Source organism: Rhinatrema bivittatum, chromosome 13 (assembly GCF_901001135.1).
Source record: "Rhinatrema bivittatum chromosome 13, aRhiBiv1.1, whole genome shotgun sequence".
NCBI classification, from domain to species: domain Eukaryota; kingdom Metazoa; phylum Chordata; class Amphibia; order Gymnophiona; family Rhinatrematidae; genus Rhinatrema; species Rhinatrema bivittatum.
In genome coordinates, this window is record NC_042627.1 from 42913234 (window position 1) to 42930879 (window position 17646).

Here is a 17646-nt window from a genome sequence, read left to right on the forward strand (position 1 = left end):
GAAAGGAGGCATCGGGCTGGACGGCGGTGCTAGGACCACGAAGGCCCCAATACGACGGCCTCCGGGCCATGCTTGGGAACAGCGGCGGCAGTGGCCTGGCTGGCCGCAGAAGGTACAGGACTCCCCGCAGCTATCGCGGGCAGGATCCTAACAACAAATGCCCCACCAACTTCGTATGCCGTCTCATTTCCCATTTATTACGCCATTTTCCTAACAAATATAAAGAGGCATCAACAGTCAGCAGTTGCTTGCAAATTACAGAAATATAATTGGTAATCTGACTCCAAAATTTTTGTAGTTCAGTGCAGTCCCACCCCATAGGAAGATATGAACACTCCCACCCACACCCTCTCCAGCATAGTGAACTGCTGTTGCCAAAGCGAGCATAAAATACAGGTGTGCGATATAAACAATGTATTAATTTGTATAGCACCTCATAACCTTTATTACAAATAGAAATATTCTGAGCGGCTTTCCAAATAGCTTTCCAATCCCAGGCTTCTAACTGAATATCCAGATCAATGTTCCATTGTCTGAGAATCCGGTTGGCCGTGGTAACCTCACCCATCTCAGACCGGATAGAGATGTACAGAACTGAGATGAGATGCCTGGGCCTGTCTTTACAACAGAGTTCACCCTCCACCCCTTCACAATCATCTACTGTATCGTAATTCAGTGGTTGGTTTGAGATATCTTTCCTTAAGTGAAAATAAAGGCTCCTAGTGGAACTCGGTACCTGATATTCCCTCATTAGTGTAAAGGACTTAAGGTTATCTCCATCAACTAATTGCCCCAAAAATCTAAGTCCTCTCCTTTCCCATTGTTCTATGTCCGGGGAGAATGTGTGCTTAGAAAGGTCTGGATTCTGGGACAAGGGAGACATATAAGATCATTGCACATCCAATATCATAATCTCAGATTTGATAGACCTCCAAACTCAGAGGGTATGAGCTATAATTGGCTGTCCTTGCACACACTGTCTATAAGTGTTGGATGAAGGCGACATATGCAAAAGAGCACCTAAGCTACAATTTCTTACCCCATCTACTTTCATAGAAAGCCATGCCTCTGGGGGGGAACGGTTCCCAACGAGACCCGCAAACATGCTAGTCTACAAGACCAATGATACCATAAGAAATTGGGTAATTTAAGGCCTCCCCCTCTCCCGTAAGAGAACCATAGCATCATATTTAAGCCATGGAGGCTTGCCCTTGCATATAAGATTAGAAATCTCACCCCGAATAGCCTGTAAAACTCGCAAAGATACATCACATGGTACATGCATGAAGGGATATAGTAATTGTGGTAAGACCGCCATCTTAACCACATTCATTCTCCCAAATAGAGATATTGGTAGAGAGGCCAATTTCCTTAAATCCACTTTAATGGCCTGGAATAAAGGGCTGTAATTTGTTTTATGTAACTGTAAATAAGCCTTAGGGATCCAGATGCCTAAATATTTGAACTTATCTTTACATTTTAAACAACCAAGGACTTATGCTACAAGTTAGCTAAGTCAGGGAAAATGGCCCTCTGAGACTCTCTCTATCCCATCAGGGAATGCTGAGGTACCAGCCACCATTCCCTGCAGTGCGCTGTCACCCAATGCTACCGGTGCCAACAGCAGAATAGAAAAGGCCTCCTGCCTCCTCCTTCTAATGCAGAAGAATTTAAAATAGCTGCCGTTCCCATGTTCTTCTGCTTACCCATGCTGGGCCCCAAAAAGAGCACCATGAAAAACTTATAGGAACTGGCCTTTGAATCTGAAACTGCTGGAGGGGGACCTCAAATGGCCTGGTCTGCCTCCCAAGCACTCTATGCATAGGCCCAAAGCTGGAATCTTTTTTCTTTTTGTTTTTTTGAGCTCAGTTGGAAAAGACAGGATTATTAGAAGTGCTGTGGTTCTGCTCTGCACCACATACAGCTGCTTATCCATGCACACTTCCTTTATTGGCCAAAAGCCCTCTCTAAACTCCCTCCCACCATGGGGATAGTGCTGGAAAAAGCAAGTGCTCCACGGTACAATGCAACTTTCCATTTAGGATGTAGCCAAATACCAGAGCCTACCAGAGAAAGCCCTCCCTCCCCTCAGCAAAAATGTTGGCTTTTTGAAGCCCACGCCAAGGGAAGAGCTGCTGCTCTACTCCTGAGGTGCTTGAGGTTTTTTTTTTTTTTTCAAAACAAATACTTTTGCTTCAGATGTCTTCAAATAGGAGGCGCTTTGAGGCTGAAAGTGTCATGGCTAGGGTATGAGGGAGCCAGCATCACTGGCTATTAAAGCCCCCTCCTTAGCTAAAGGTTACCAGACTACCAGTACCAAGGGTCATTGACCACCTGCTCCACCAGGAGGATGGCCCCAAACCCTACTCTAATACCCTTGGGAATCCTTATTCCTTCAGAAACTGTCCAACAGCAATATAGTACCAACAGTATAATATAGCTTTTCTTCTCCATCCTCATCTGCTAGTAGGGGAGGAAAAACCTATTCGTCTGAACGAATCTTGAGGACAATAAGGAAATAATCTATTGACCTTTTGGGATCGTGGCAGATACTTGTGATTTGAATCGGTCAGTTTTGGAAAGAGAATACTGACTTTGATCTGACCCAGAATGGCAAATCTTATATTTTTTCAATACTGTCAACAACTTTAGTCTGAAGAGCTTCCTACGCAGCACCAGAACGCACCCAAAGTGCGCCATTTGCTACAAAGCATACTTCATGTACGGCTTCTGCGCATGCTCGTCTAGCTAAGGCGGGAGCATCTCTGGCGGGATCTTCGGCGGCTCGAGCTACTCTGAATAGGCTTGTATCTCATCCGGGCACCAGGAATGAAGAGTGTTTTCCTTCTGCGCATGCGGTTGTGACGCAGTAGCTTGTTCTTTCTGGCTGTGCAGACTTGGTCTCGTCAGGCGCGTAAAATGGCTTCCCCAGCGAGCACCGTGGAGATCAAGAAAATTACTGAGTTGCGCGTTATAGATCTCAAGTCCGAGCTCAAACGGAGGAATCTAGATATTACGGGAGTGAAAAACGTACTTATCTCGAGGCTCAAGCAGGTAGGCAGTGTCCGTGAGCCGATGGGGTAAGCTTCCTGAGGCGGGCGTGGAGTCTGCTTTAGGCCGCGTGCTTGGAATAGAGGCAGTCGGGATTAGTTTCATTTATACATGGAAAACTGGTGTAGTTAATTATCTTGGCTCTTAGTGAGAGATTCGTTTACGTGCGAGGTATTTGCCAAAGCAGGTTTTGTGCCTTCCTGTGATTCCGATTAAATCTTTCTTTAGGCCGTTCTTTTTTTTTTTCTGGCCTTGCTCTTTTTTGGACTTCAAGGTAGTAACATGGCGTAAAATGGCAGACGCGCGCCGGCACACACTAGGGATTCTGCATCTTTTTTTTTAAATTGTAATGTTTTGGATAGTGATTTTGCTTTGTAGTTCGTTTTTTTTATGTTTGCAAATTTTTTTGTGTGGCAAGAATTGGAAATATATTCAAATTTTTAATACAAATTTTGAAATTTACATTATCATTTATTGCCATTTTATAAAAAAATATTTAATTTAGTTGGGTGAGTGTTTACCTAATTTTAATTCATGTTCAAATCAAAATTTAATCTTGCTTGATTATGTGCTACCGAAGGTCATTGACTTTTGGGGCTTAACGGCATTTGCTGTTTGATTAAAAACTTATTTTAAACGGTTATGCATTAATATTTTTGATGTATATGAATTTTATTAGAATACCTCGTTTTATTTTTTAACAATTTTACTGCCTATCCTTAAGACTGATACATAAGAAACCAAACAGATTCTAAACTATTTTCACATGTTTTTCTTGCTTTAGAGTGCAAGTATTTATTTAAAAATCCTTTATTTGCTGTAATTTTTTTGACAAACCTTAGCTGCAGGGTATGAGAGAGGGTACAAGAAATAAAGGAACATGGAGAGCAGTCTGAAGTGAGCGAGGACATTAAAATAGGGTTAAGATCTGGGAAAAAATGGGAGATGTTAAGAAATAATACAGCTGAGCATAAAATATGAATTCCAGTGTTGCCAATCTTGGGGGCGCCTTTGTAATAAAGTGCGTTCAGCAGAAGGTACATTTAACCCTCAGTTGTGCGTTTTCTGTATGCTAACTTTAACTGCAGACTTATTGAAGACTCGTAAGTGCCCTCTCATGCAACTCCTATGCTAATGATTGCATTAGCTGTAACACTCCCCTCCACGCAAGTGCAGAGAGGTGTTCTGACTTCGCTCATGTTTTCTTAACACTAAAAATTTAACTTCTAGTCTGAGTAGTGTGAAGTTTCCAGGATTAATGTTAATCCATGGACATAGTAATATAGTAATGATGGCAGAAAAGGACCACAGTGGTACATCCAGTGTGCCCAGCAAGCTTCTTAAGATAGTATATGCTTGTGCTGTGCAGGTTACCCCCATGCTTCTCTCTTAGTGGGTGATGAGCTGCCTTGAAAATTCAGACAGTGCTACTTGGCATGCTTTGCTTTCATATTTGGCCATAGAATCAGTCATGTGCCTTTTCCTTTATATCTATGTATCAGTACTCCAGACTGTAAAAGTCAGGGCCGGTGGTGGTCTTCTGAATCCAATATATCTTTCCTCCCTTCTGCTCTCAAAGCAGTTGTCAAAGGAATCAAGGTTTATTGGTTAACGGAAGCTGAGCTCTTGTGGATCCCTAGTCAAGATATGTGCAGATAACATGATTTATATGTGTAACGTATTTTCTGTATGCACAGTTTCTGCATTATACTTATTTTTTTTAAACTGACGATTTGTCATTGGGAGTTAATAAATATATAACTGTACTACATTTCTGTGCACAATTCTACTTGCCATCTTATTAAATGGGCCCCTTGGTATGGAAGAATATACTCATTAATAATAACTAAGAATTGTTTAGTGTGAGGGCTAGGAGGCATCAGTTTGAATATCTTTGTCCTCTTGTTCTTTTCCTCAAGCTTTATAAGGCTGACTTGCTTACTGTACTGGGCTTATGTGATTCCTTATTAGTTAATATAGAATTAACCATAACTAACATTGTCCACATTACTGCAGGCCAGGTAGGTGATTGGCTCCTCAGTCCCAGATCTTGCCTTTGCTTTTGATACTGTTGACCTTCACCTCTTAAGAGACATTGGCATTGAAGGCACGGCCCTAAAATGGTTACAATCCTTTTTTAGGTAACAGGACTCTGCCTGTATCATGGCTAATAAAACATTCTTAAAGATATCACTTGTGGAGTTCCTCTGGTATTGGTGTTTTCACAGATGGTTGCTATTTATGTTTCTGATCTGTGACCTCATTCATTCAATACTCCTTGATAACATCCAGCTCTGAACTGAAGTAGGTTTTGACCAAATCTCATCCATCAAAATCTTAATTATTGTTTTACAGCAGTAGCCCAGTGGTTCTGCATGCCAATAGTCAACAAAAGTCAAGATATAACTGCTAGAACTTTGGCAGCAACAGAACATATAAGCCCCAACCTAACTCAGTTGCTCTGGGTCCAAATCAAGATTCAATTGAAAATCCTGTGCTTTGTCTTCAGGTGTGTCAACAGTATGGCCCCTGATTACTTTTCTCAGCTTCTTCCCTATCTACACTCCTACTAAGAAAACTTTTGGTCCTCTTAAATAGCTCTTCTATCCTCTGGCATCTGCCAGACTAACTTGCACTCAGCTTCATGCATTCAGCTGTTTTGCCCCCAAACTGGAACAAATTACTGTTATCTTTTATGCCAAGAGACTTCCCACCTTAACTCTAGGAAAAGAGCCAAGTCCTTACTCTACCAGTCGTCTCCCCTGTTTTAATTCCATCTGACATGGCAACACGCTGTGACAGTATCAAGACATCCCACTACTATCCCTTAACTACTGGAATCTGATCTTGGGACCATAGCATCACCACAGAAGATCTAATTCAGAAACATTCTCCCATTCCTTTTCCTAATGACTAAATTAATATCCTCCATTTTCTTTTGCTCCTCCATGTTCTCTTTTGATTATTAAACTTGCACCATTGTATTGAACATGTAACTGATTTTTTACTGTAATCTGCTCGATTAATTTGGAAATGGCAGAATATCAAATCTTTATCAATTTGCATTTGAATTTTTTCATGTAATTTTTTTTTGAGTTGCAGTGCTTTTTATTGGCCTGATATAAAATTAGCATGAGTTTTCAAGACCAATTGAGTCCATTCAGCTCATAACATTTTGTCATAGAATTGTGGTTAAATGGTGCAAACTGAAATAAGCAGGCCTAAGCAGAAGGGACAACTGGACCCTTTTAAAGGACTGCTTACAAGAGTAAAGAGATTTTTCAGCATTGTCTGACTTGAATCCTTACGGAAAGCTTTTGGTTGCAAAGTATTTTTTCTCATTGTATATTGCCTTAATGCAGAAGCAACAAACTTGGCTATGTCAAAGGTTGCATGTTAAATCCAAGAAACTTGGGGAAAAAACAATCTGTACATAAAGTATAACATATAAGGAATGCTTTTTGATATTCTTGTGTGGTCCCATCCTTTTCTTTGTAATTTGAAATCCTCTTGACAATTTTTTTTAAATGGCTGCCCTTTATATACATTTTCTAAAACTACATACACATGGAGGAGAGCTAATTCATGCTATTCTTCCTCTTCTCAATACCTGATTGTTTTTTATCTTGTAGCTTTCGTTTGAAACTTGTCATGATAGGGCTTCCAGTTTGTTCTTTGCTACACAATTGTGAGAAACTGCATAGCAACCAAATTTTGCTGCCTCTCTTCTAACCACTATTGCTAGTACAGGTTGCTTCTTGGTCCCCACACTGCTGCCAGTGGAGGCATCATCCATGCCTTTTGCTCCCACCTTTGCTAGGACATGCCACTTCCCTTACTCTCCCTCCCCAGTAATATAGGATGCCCTTTCCCTCGCAGTGTTGTCACATGGGCTCCAGGTGAGAAGCAGGGGTAGTAGGCAAGTTCCTTGTGAGAGTGGGGTGTGATAGAAGGGAAAGGAGAAAATAAGGAGGAAGAATGAGGTTCCTGTAGGAGGGAAGAGAAAGCTGTGAAATGGTTAGAGTAAGAGGGAAGAGCTTAGAAAGGAAAGAATAGCAAAAAATGAAGGATAAAAACAAATCTAACAGGTAAATGATGAAAGTGGAACAGAAGATATAAAGGCATATAAGTTAAAAAAAATTGTTGCTTTGTGCATATTAAATGTAAAGTATATGTAAAATTCTGTAAATGTACATGGAGTTGTCTAATCTTTAGTATAGAATCTACTCTTAAGTTGCTGCAGAAGACTTGAGGCCCTTGTTTATAATTTGTATGAATCTGCAATGTTATATATTAAAATAACTAACTTTCATTTACATACACATTTCTCTGAAATGGGAGCACCCTCATATTTTGAAGTAAAGAGATTTTAATCACAGTAATGTCTTAATTTGTAATGTAGCTATAGAATATATCGAGTCATATTTTTATTTTCCTGATAGTTAAACTGTAATTGGGATAATTGCTCAAATAAGTACACTTACGATAGTACTAATCGTTACATTTCTTTTTCTGTTTTATGGCTTATAATTGTTTCCTTATTCTTCACAGGCTATTGAAGATGAAGGAGGAGATCCTGATAATATTGAAATAAGTGAAATTGCTGAGACACCTACCAAGAAACCAACAAAAGGCAAAGGTTAAAATTTCTTTGTGTATAACAAGTGTGATTTTTTTTTTTTAGCATTAATATATTCAAAGTGCATAAGTCCCACAATATGTCAAGCATTCAATGCTATATACTGTTTCAATGTCAAGAAAATGTAATTTTTCCTAGCGTGTAGCCAGATGGACTCAGGACTAGTGGGTTATGTGCTCTTCTGCTAGCAGGTGGGAGACTGAGTCCGTTTTCAAAGCTGACATCACCCTAGATATACCTCTGCAGTGACTTCAGCTCTCCAGTATCTCTCCATCTTCTAGCAGATGTGGACACTATTCCACACACTATAGCAGTGTTAATAATTACAGCAAAGAAGAGAAATTTTACCTTAAGATCGAGCCCCGCTCTACTGCTGTGATACCTAAGGGTCCCTCCCCCAGTTGAGAATTCCTGAGGTGATTTTTGATATTCTTCAGAGGTGTGCCTTGGTCCGGTAGCCGGTTCCCGGCATGGACTTAGCCCCCAGAGAGGCTAAAAGGCAGCGGGTGCATAACAGCGTGGCGGTGAAGGTAAAGTCCTCTCCCCCCGCAGCTGTAGACCGTACTGGCACGTGATCAGTAAGCACCGAGACCAGGTAAGCAGAGAGCTTTTAATTTAGGTCTCCGGGGCTGGGAGTGCTGTACCGATTCTGTTCATCCGGCGAGGAAAAAGGGAGCACCGATCGGGTTGAGCAGCCTTGATTGGGCTAGACCCTGATCTGGTGCAGGGGTCCAGCCACGTGGAGACCTTAGGGGGGAGCCATCTTCCACGTGGGTGGCATTGGCGCCATCTTCCCTTCTCGTCCGGCGGTACGCGCAGGGCAGGCCGGACGGCCAATGTGCACAACTTGTGTTCCTCCAGTATAGACACATACATAACTACACACACAACCGCGCTTAAATCTACACTTGCGCATATTGAAGCACATTACCCGTGCGTCTATACACAGAGGCAATGGCACCGGTGTCCAAGAAGCTCAGAAGGCACTCCTTTTGCACAGCCTGCCACATCAGAGCTGCACAGCCTGAACTGGAGTCTTACCTGTGCCATCACTGCGAAGAAGCCCGGGGGGGGGTACCAAAGCATGGTCCTTCACAGTCTGAAGATGGATCCGGAACTACTCCATATGATAGCACCCCAGATCTATGCAGTTCCGAAGTGGCATCTCCACAAGAGGGCATTTCAGGGGTCCCTACTCAGACTTCCCCCTTTGGCTAACATGGATCCAGAGGCCTTCTCCTGGTTAGAATTTTTCCAGGGACTGCAAGCCTTCGTTCAGGCACAATCGGCCCCGGCTGCAATCCAGGTCCAACCTCAGCGAGGAGCACCTGACCCTCCCGGTCCCGCTCGGGTGCCACGAGACATACCTCACCAAGAACTTTGCCGACAGGGATCCGGACACCTCAAACGATGATGATGCCTCACTGGAGGAAGGGGGAAATCCCTCCAGGCCTGGAACCATACAGAACGATGCTTCGCTTCTTCCACAGGGATGAATTACCAGCCCTTGTTTCACAGACCCTGAAGATTCTGGGGATCCCAGGCAGATTGCTTCCTGCTGCTCACTAGTGGCATGTTCCTGCTTGCTCCTATTGAGAGAGGCAAGCGATTCCAGAACGTATGCCGGTGAAACGATCGAACCTGGAGCAGCCTTCCTGACGGGCGCAAGCTCAAACCAGCTGCGTACCTCAGCCAGAGGAGTAGCCTCGGTAGTGGAGGCTAGAAGGCAGTTATGGTTGCGGAACTGATCAGCAAACGCGACTTCTAAGGCGAATCTCACATTCTCCAAAATTATGGTGCTTGTAGCAGCAACACGAAGGAAGGAAGGGATCTTGGTGCACCCTTACTTGTACGACTGGTTGATCAGGGCAAAGTCTTCAGAAGAGAGCCAGCAGGTGACCAGCAGAGTCAGGAACCTACTGCAGGAACTCAGTTGGGTCGTGAACACTGTTGAGCAGTCTGCAACCCTGTGTCTCTAGAGTACCTGGGGGCCCGTTTCGACACCAAACAGAACATAGTCTTCCTCCCCCTGAGGAGGAGGAAACTGATGGAACAATTAGAATGAATAATGACCAGTGCACGCCCCAAGCTTTGGGACTATGTTCAAGTCTTCGGGCTCATGGCATCAACCCTGGAGGTCGTTCCATGGGCAAGGGCTCCTTACTGTCAGGCTGGAACCCACTCTCCCAGGACTACTCAATTCGCCTCCCAACTACCAGCAGAGGTATGTTCTCAGCTTCCATGGTGGCTACACCTAAGCAGAGGGTAAGCCTATCCTCACGGAACTTGATCGTGCTCACCACGGATGCAAGCCTACGAGGGTGGGGAGCCCAATGTCAGGAATTGACAGCCCAGGGGCAATGGAGCAAGGAAGAGGCAGGATGGAAAACAAACCGCCTAGAAGCTCAAGCAGTCAGACTAGCGTGCCTGCGATTCAGCCACAGACTCAGAGGCCAAGCGATTCGAGTAGTGTTGGACAACTCTACAACGGTTGCCTACATCAACCGCCAGGGAGGAACCAGGAGCCAGCAGGGCTTTCATGGCATGGGTGGAGGTAAACTTACAAGGGATCTTGGCCTCCCACATCGAGGAAAAAACATTCTCTCAGCAGAGAGAGAGCCTGGACCCTGGGGAATAGATGCTGTCGACCACAGCCTTCGAACTGGACATATTGGCCACCTCTCTCAGTGCCAAAGTCCCCAGGTTCTTCAGCCGCAGACGAGAGCCACACTCTCTCAAGGGATTGACTGCCTCGTCCAGACCTGACCAGAGGAAGACTTAATGTACACCTCTTTCCCCCCCCCCCCACCCACCATGGGCACTACTGGGCAAGATAGAACACCACAGGGGACCAGTTCTACTAGTGGCCCCAGATTGGCTAAGGCGCTCATGGTACACAAACATGCAAAGACTCCTTGCAGGGAGCCCTCCACACAGGGATCTTCTTCAGCAAGGCCTGATTCTTCATCAAGATCCATCTCTATTCTCTTACAGTCTGGCCCTTGAGGACTCTCCTGAAGAAGCGCGGTTACTCGAAGGCTGTGAGTGACACCATGCTCCGCGCATGCAAGTTTTCAACATCTCTGGCATACATACAGATCTGGAGAATATTCGAAGCCTGGGATGAGGACCGTGGGATACTCCTGCGGATGGCCAAGATCCCCATAATTCCATAATTTCTACAGGATGGTATGAAGAAAGGGTTGTTGATCAACTCCCTCAAGATCCAAATAGCAGCCCTCACCTGCTTCAGAGCCGAAGTGAATGGCACCTGGCTATTAGCTCATCCAGACTTGGCCCATTTCCTAAAAGGGGTTTAGCAACTTCGACCACCCTTAAAGTGGCCATTGTCCTTATGGAATCTCAATCTGGTATTAGACTTCCTATCGGGGGCGTCCTTCAGGCCGATGCACAGTCTGTCACTATGCCTCTTAACATTGAAGATGGTATTCCTGGTGGCAATATGTTTAGCCCGTCGTATCTCCAAGCTACAGGCACTATCCTGTCGGGAACCGTTCCTTAGGCTCAATCTTGGAACGATACAGCTTTGCACCGTTCCCTCCTTCCTACCGAAGGTGGTCTCTGAGTTTTTCTTCTGAACCAAGCCATCTCCCTACCATCTCTGAAGGAACGTAAGGACTCTGAAGACGCCTGACTTCGCCATCTAAATACCTGCAGACTCCTGGTACGATGACTGGAACCGGTGTGCAAAATGGATCGCTTGTTTGTTCTCCACAGTGGGAAGAACCAAGGAGAAGCAGCCATGCGAACATCCACAACTCGCTGGATCAAGGAAGTAATCAAGGCAGCCTACACAGAGGCAGGAAAGCTCTTACCCCTACAGGTAGAATGAGCCTTAACTAGGGCCCAGGCAGTATCTGTTGGGCGGCGACGTGGTCCTCCCAACACACCTCCAAGTTCTACCGCTTGGATGTTCAGGCCCGGGAAGATGCAGCCTTCGCAAGGGCAGTACTAAGTGGGCCACGGGCAGCCTTCCGCCCTGTCCAAGAGTAGCTTTTGTACATCCCACTGGTTCTGAGTCTATTTGGCTACACTAAGGAAAACGAAATTATCAGGTAAGTAATTTCTCCATTTTAAATTTTGGAGTTTGGATTGATTCAAGTCAAGTTGGCTTAAAATTGGCAGTTTAAGAAACATAGTTTGCGCTAAATCTGGTAGTAGTCATTTTTTTTCTTTTTATGTTTTTATAAACAGAATGATTGCCTCATATCCATTATAACCAGGGATGCAAAAAATATATTAAGAGAAAGTCTTGGGGAGGATATTTTATGCTTTTCCTGTTAAGTGTTTTGTGTGTGCTTTTTGGCTTAATTTGTTTCCTGCTTTTTGCTTCTTTTCTATCCTTTTCCAGGTTTTTTTCTTCTCATTTTCTACCCCTAACTTCTTTGCTCTTTTCAGTCCTTTTTTCTCCCTGCTGTTTTGTTGTCCATGAGCCTGGTCATGGTGGTGGCTTTTTTCAGATGTGGATCTCCTTGTGGGCCCAGATTGGGACATACCATAAAAAATTGCTATGCTGGGTCTGACCCAGGGTCCATCAAGCCCAGCATACAGTTTCCAACAGAGGCCAAACCAGACCTCAAGAATCTGGCAAGTACCCAAACTAAGAAGATCCCGTTTTACTGATGCCAGTAATAGCAGAGGCCATTCCCTAAGTCAACTTGATTAACAGCAATTAATGGAAGTCTCCAAGAACTTATCCAAACCTTTTTTTAAACCCAGCTACACTAACTGCATAATCATATCCCCTGGCAACAAATTCCAGAGCTTAATTGTGCATTAAGTGAAAAAAGAATGTTCTCTGATTAGTCTTAAATGTGCTACTTGCTATCTTCATGGAGTCCCCCCTAGTCCTTCTATTATCTGAAAGTGTAAATAACTGATTCATATCTACTCATTCAAGACCTCTCATGATTTTAAACACCTCTATCATATCCCCCCTCAGCTGTCTCCAAGCTGAACGGTCCTAACCTCTTTAGTCTTTTCTCATAGGGGAGCTGTTCATGCCCTTTATCATTTTGGTCGCCCTTCTCTGTACCTTTTTTCATTGCAACTATATCTTTTTTGAGATGCGGCAACCAGAATTGTATACAGTATTCAAGATGCGGTCTCACCATGGAGCGATAGAGGCATTATGACATTTTCCGTTTTATTCACCATTCCCTTTCTAATAATTCCCAACATTCTGTTTGCTTTTTTGACTGCCGCAGTACACTAAACGACTATTTCAATGTTTTTCCACTATGATGCCTAGATCTTTCTTGGATGGTAGCTCCTAATATGGAACCTAACATTGTGTAACCATAGCATGGGTTATTTTTCCCTATATGCATCACCTTGCACTTATCCACATTTTAATTTTGTATCATCTGCAAATTTGATTACCTCACTAGTTGTATACCTTTCCAGAACATTTATAAATATATTGAAAAGCATGGGTCTCAGTACAGATCCCTGAGGCACTCCACTGCCCACTCCCCTCAACTGAGAGAATTGTCCATTTAATCCTACTGTTTCCTGTCTTTTAACCAGTTTGTAATCCACGAAAGGACATTGCCACCTATCCCATGACTTTTTTACTTTTCCTAGAAGCCTCTCATGAGGAACTGACGTCTTCTGAAAATTCAAATACACATCTACTGATTCACCTTTATCTTCATGTTTATTAACCCCTTCAAAAAAGGTGAAGCAGATTTGTGAGGCAAGGGTTACCTTGGGTAAAGCTGACTTTGTTTCATTAAACCTTTCCTAGCAGATGGACTTAGGACCAGTGGGTATAGTGTACTCCTGATAGCAGTTGAAGACAGATCAGATTTCAATCTGACGTCAGCCCTAGTACATATACCCCTGCAGGAAGTGCAGCTCTTCAGTATTTTCCGTCTCCATAGCAATTAGGGACTCTACTCTAACGCTGTGCGAGCGTGCATAATTTTACCGAAGAAATCTTACCTCTACAGACGAGCCACGCTCTGCTGCGGTGACACCCCTTGGGTCCCTCCCCCAGTGGAGAATTCCAGAGGTGATTTCCGTGATCCCTCGGAAGTTGGCCTCTGTCCGACAGCTGACCCTTGGCGAGGACTTAGCCCCCAGCAACGGGTGAGGCTGAGAGGCAGCGGGTGCACCTTCAAGTGCGGTGGTGAAGGTCTTCCTTCCCCCCCCCCCCCCCCGCCCCGCAGACGGAGACCACTCGGAAAAGTCTCCGAAGTTCGAAGAGTCGTACAGATCGCCAGGCCCCGGTCAGATTCGGGGGTCCTCCCATGTGGAGACCCTCTGAGGTGGTCGCCATACTGGCCGTGTGGTTGCTGTCGCCATCTTGATCTGTTCGCCGCCATCCCGACCCGTGCGCACAAATCTCTCGTGTGCACATTGGCATGCGCATAATTGCTGTGTGCATAGCGACGCGCTCAACCACACGCCTACTGTGCCGGGCGCATAAGTTTGGCCCGTGTGCACAGCGGCGCCCGCACCCGATTTACGAGCACAACCTCGATGCCCCAGAGCGCATAACTAGACCGCCCCGTCCCTGTACTTTTTACGTGCACAAGCCATGGCACCACCGGAGAAGAAGCTAAGGGCTTTTGCCCAGCATGCCACATCAGAGCTGCGCAGCATGAGGAGGCCACTGCCCTGTGTATACAATGCGAAGAGTCCCTGGGGGATTCAGGCCATGGCCCTCCCCAGCTGGTGCCGGGATCCAGGTTTTCGAACAGTACACAGGGACTTTGCGTCCCCCGGCGGGAGTCTCCCTCAACAGTCCCTCCCCAGGTGATTTATGTCCAGGAAACTCACCTACGCCAGCGCTATGAGGGCCTCTTACGCTCAGAAAAATACCCCCATCAATTTTGGGCGGCGGCGACACCTGCCTCCAGATATTCGGGTGTGGGAATCCTGGTGCATAAAGACATTCACTTTGAGGTCCGGAATATTCTTTCTGACCCGTTAGGCCGCTACCTTCTCCTTAATGTAGTTCTGGGCGGGGAGTCTTATACACTTTGTTCGGTGTATGGTCCTACCTCTCAGAAGCGTTTTATACTAAATTGTACAAGCTGTTAATGGATCATGCGGAGGGAAGTGTTATTTTGGGGGGGGGGGGATTTCAATTTGACACTTAATCCCCGTTTTGATACCTCAGCGGGTTCTAGCTCTGACCCTGCCCTGGCCAGGAAGGCGCTCAAACGGATTCTTACGCTTATAGCTGGGGTGGATGTCTGGCGCTCTCGCTTCCCTACTTCCCGCAGCTATACCTACTTCTCACCCTCGCACAATAGCTATTCCCGCCTGGATATGTTCATGCTTGACCGGACCAAACTTAATGCGGTAACAGGGGTTGATATTGAACCTATAGTTTGGTCGGATCATGCGCCTATCTGGTTTAAATTGCGTATGGGCCCGTCTGATGTAGGTCAGCGTTTTTGGCGACTAAATGATTCCATAGAAACATAGAAATGACGGCAGAAGAAGACCAAATGGCCCATCCAGTCTGCCCAGCAAGCTTCACACACTTTTTTCTCTCATACTTATCTGTTTCTCTTAGCTCTTGGTTCTATTTCCTTTCCACCCCCACCATTAATGTAGAAAGCAGTGATGGAGCTGCATCCAAGTGAATATCTAGCTGATAAGTTAGGGGTAGTAGGGGTAGTAACCGCCGCAATAAGCAAGCTACACCCATGCTTATTTGTTTTAACCCAGACTATGTTATACAGCCCTTATTGGTTGTTTATCTTCTCCCCTGCCGTTGAAGCAGGGAGCAATGCTGGATATGCTTGAGGTATCAGTTTATTCTTCTCCCATGCTGTTGAAGCAGAGAGCCATGCTGGATATGCATCGAAAGTGAAGTATCATGCACATTTGGTTTGGGGTAGTAACCGCCGTAACAAGCCAGCTACTCCCTGCTTTGTGAGTGTGAACCCTTTTTTCTTCTCCCCTGCCGTTGAAGCAGAGAACTATGCTGTATATGCATAGAAATAGAAGTAACAGGCTTATTTGGTTTGGGGTAGTAACCGCCGTAACAAGCCAGCTACTCCCCCCTTTGTGAGTGCAGATCCTTTATTCCACATTTCCTCTTGCTGTTGAAGCTAGAACGATGTTGGAGTCACAGTAAGCATGTGTACGTTTATTGAATAAGGGTATTGTCTCCAGGCAGTAGCCATCATTCTGGTGAGTCACCCACTCTTCATTGGCGGCCTCTTGACTTTATGGATCCACAGTGTTTATCCCACGCCCCTTTGAAGTCCTTCACAGTTCTGGTCTTCACCACATCCTCCGGAAGGGCATTCCAGGCATCCACCACCCTCTCCGTGAAGAAATACTTCCTAACATTGGTTCTGAATCTTCCTCCTGGAGCTTCAAAATCGTGACCCCTGGTTCTGCTGATTTTTTTCCTACGGAAAAGGTTTGTCGTTGTCTTTGGATCATTAAAACCTTTCAAGTATCTGAAAGTCTGTATCATATCGCCTCTGCTCCTCCTTTCCTCCAGGGTGTACATATTTAGATTCTTCAATCTCTCCTCGTACATCATCCAATGAAGATCCTCCACCTTCCTGGTCGCCCTTCTCTGTACCGCTTCCATCTTGTCTTTGTCTTTTTGTAGATACGGTCTCCAGAACTGAACACAGTACTCCAGGTGAGGCCTCACCAAGGACCTGTACAAGGGAATAATCACTTCCCTTTTCTTACTCGATATTCCTCTCTCTATGCAGCCCAGCATTCTTCTGGCTTTTGCTATAGCCTTGTCGCATTGTTTCGCAGACTTCATATCATTAGACACTATCACCCCAAGGTCCCTCTCCTGCTCCGTGCACATCAGCCTTCCCCCCCCCCCCCCCCCATCGAATACAGTTCATTCGGGTTTCCACTCCCCATATGCATGACTTTGCACTTCTTGGCATTGAATCTCAGCTGCCATATCTTCGACCACTCTTCCAGTTTCCTTAGATCCCGTCTCATTCTCTCCACTCCTTCCGGCGTGTCCACTCTGTTGCAGATCTTAGTGTCATCCGCGAAAAGACAAACCTTGCCTTCTATCCCGTCCGCATGTCGCTCACAAAGATATTGAACAGGACCGGTCCCAACACCGATCCTTGCAGTACACCACTTAAAACCGCTCTCTCTTCAGAGAAGGTTCCATTTACCATCACACATTGTCTTCTGTCCGTCAACCAATTTGCAATCCAGGTCACCACCTCGGCACTCACTCCCAAGCTTCTCGTTTTATTCACCAGTCTCCTGTGCGGAACCGTGTCAAAAGCTTTGCTGAAATCCAAGTATATGATATCGAGCGCTCTTCCTCGATCCAATTCCTTGGTTACCCAGTCAAAAAAGTCAATCAGATTTGTCTGACAGGATCTTCCCCTGGTGAATCCATGTTGCCTGGTCCATCAATTCTCCGGACTGTAGATAGTTCACTATTCTCTCTTTCAGCAGTGACTCCATTACTTTTCCCACCACCGAAGTGAGGCTGACCGGTCTGTAGTTGCCAGCCTCCTCCCTGTTTCCACTCTTGTGAAGCGGGACCACCACCGCTCTTCTCCAATCACTCGGCACCCTCCTGGAAGATGGTAGCTTTCAGCAGCAATTGACTCGGGAAATTCGTGAATTTCTCCTTCATAATGATACCGGGGAGGTGGGGGCTGGGACCCTGTGGGAGTGTTTAAAGTGTGTCCTACGAGGCTCCTGTATTGCGAGAGCATCTTTTGTTAAGCAACAGCGGGAGCTGGAGCGCCAGACGTTACTGAAGGCCTTGTCCAAGTTGGAGCGGGCTCATATGAGGGACTGAGTTGGCTCTACGCAGCGGGGGTCCATCCAGGAGCTGCGGGATAAGATTATGGCCCTAGATTCTGCCCGTATTGCCCATCAATTGGAATTGGCCCAACAGCGATTTTTTGAGGGTGGGAACAAGGCTGGACGTTACTTAGCCCACAGCCTTAAACGGAAACAGG

At 45.4% G+C, this 17646-nt stretch overlaps 1 protein-coding gene across 1 annotated transcript in view; it reads left to right on the forward strand.

Moving 5' to 3' along the window:
- Positions 1-2857: 2857 nt before the first annotated feature.
- Positions 2858-17646, forward strand: part of SLTM (SAFB like transcription modulator) — a 399249-nt gene continuing 384460 nt past the window's right edge. Inside the window, 2 exon segments of the mRNA XM_029574499.1 lie at positions 2858-3054; positions 7603-7690. Coding sequence (XP_029430359.1) covers positions 2920-3054; positions 7603-7690 — 223 coding nt within the window. The 5' untranslated portion in view covers positions 2858-2919.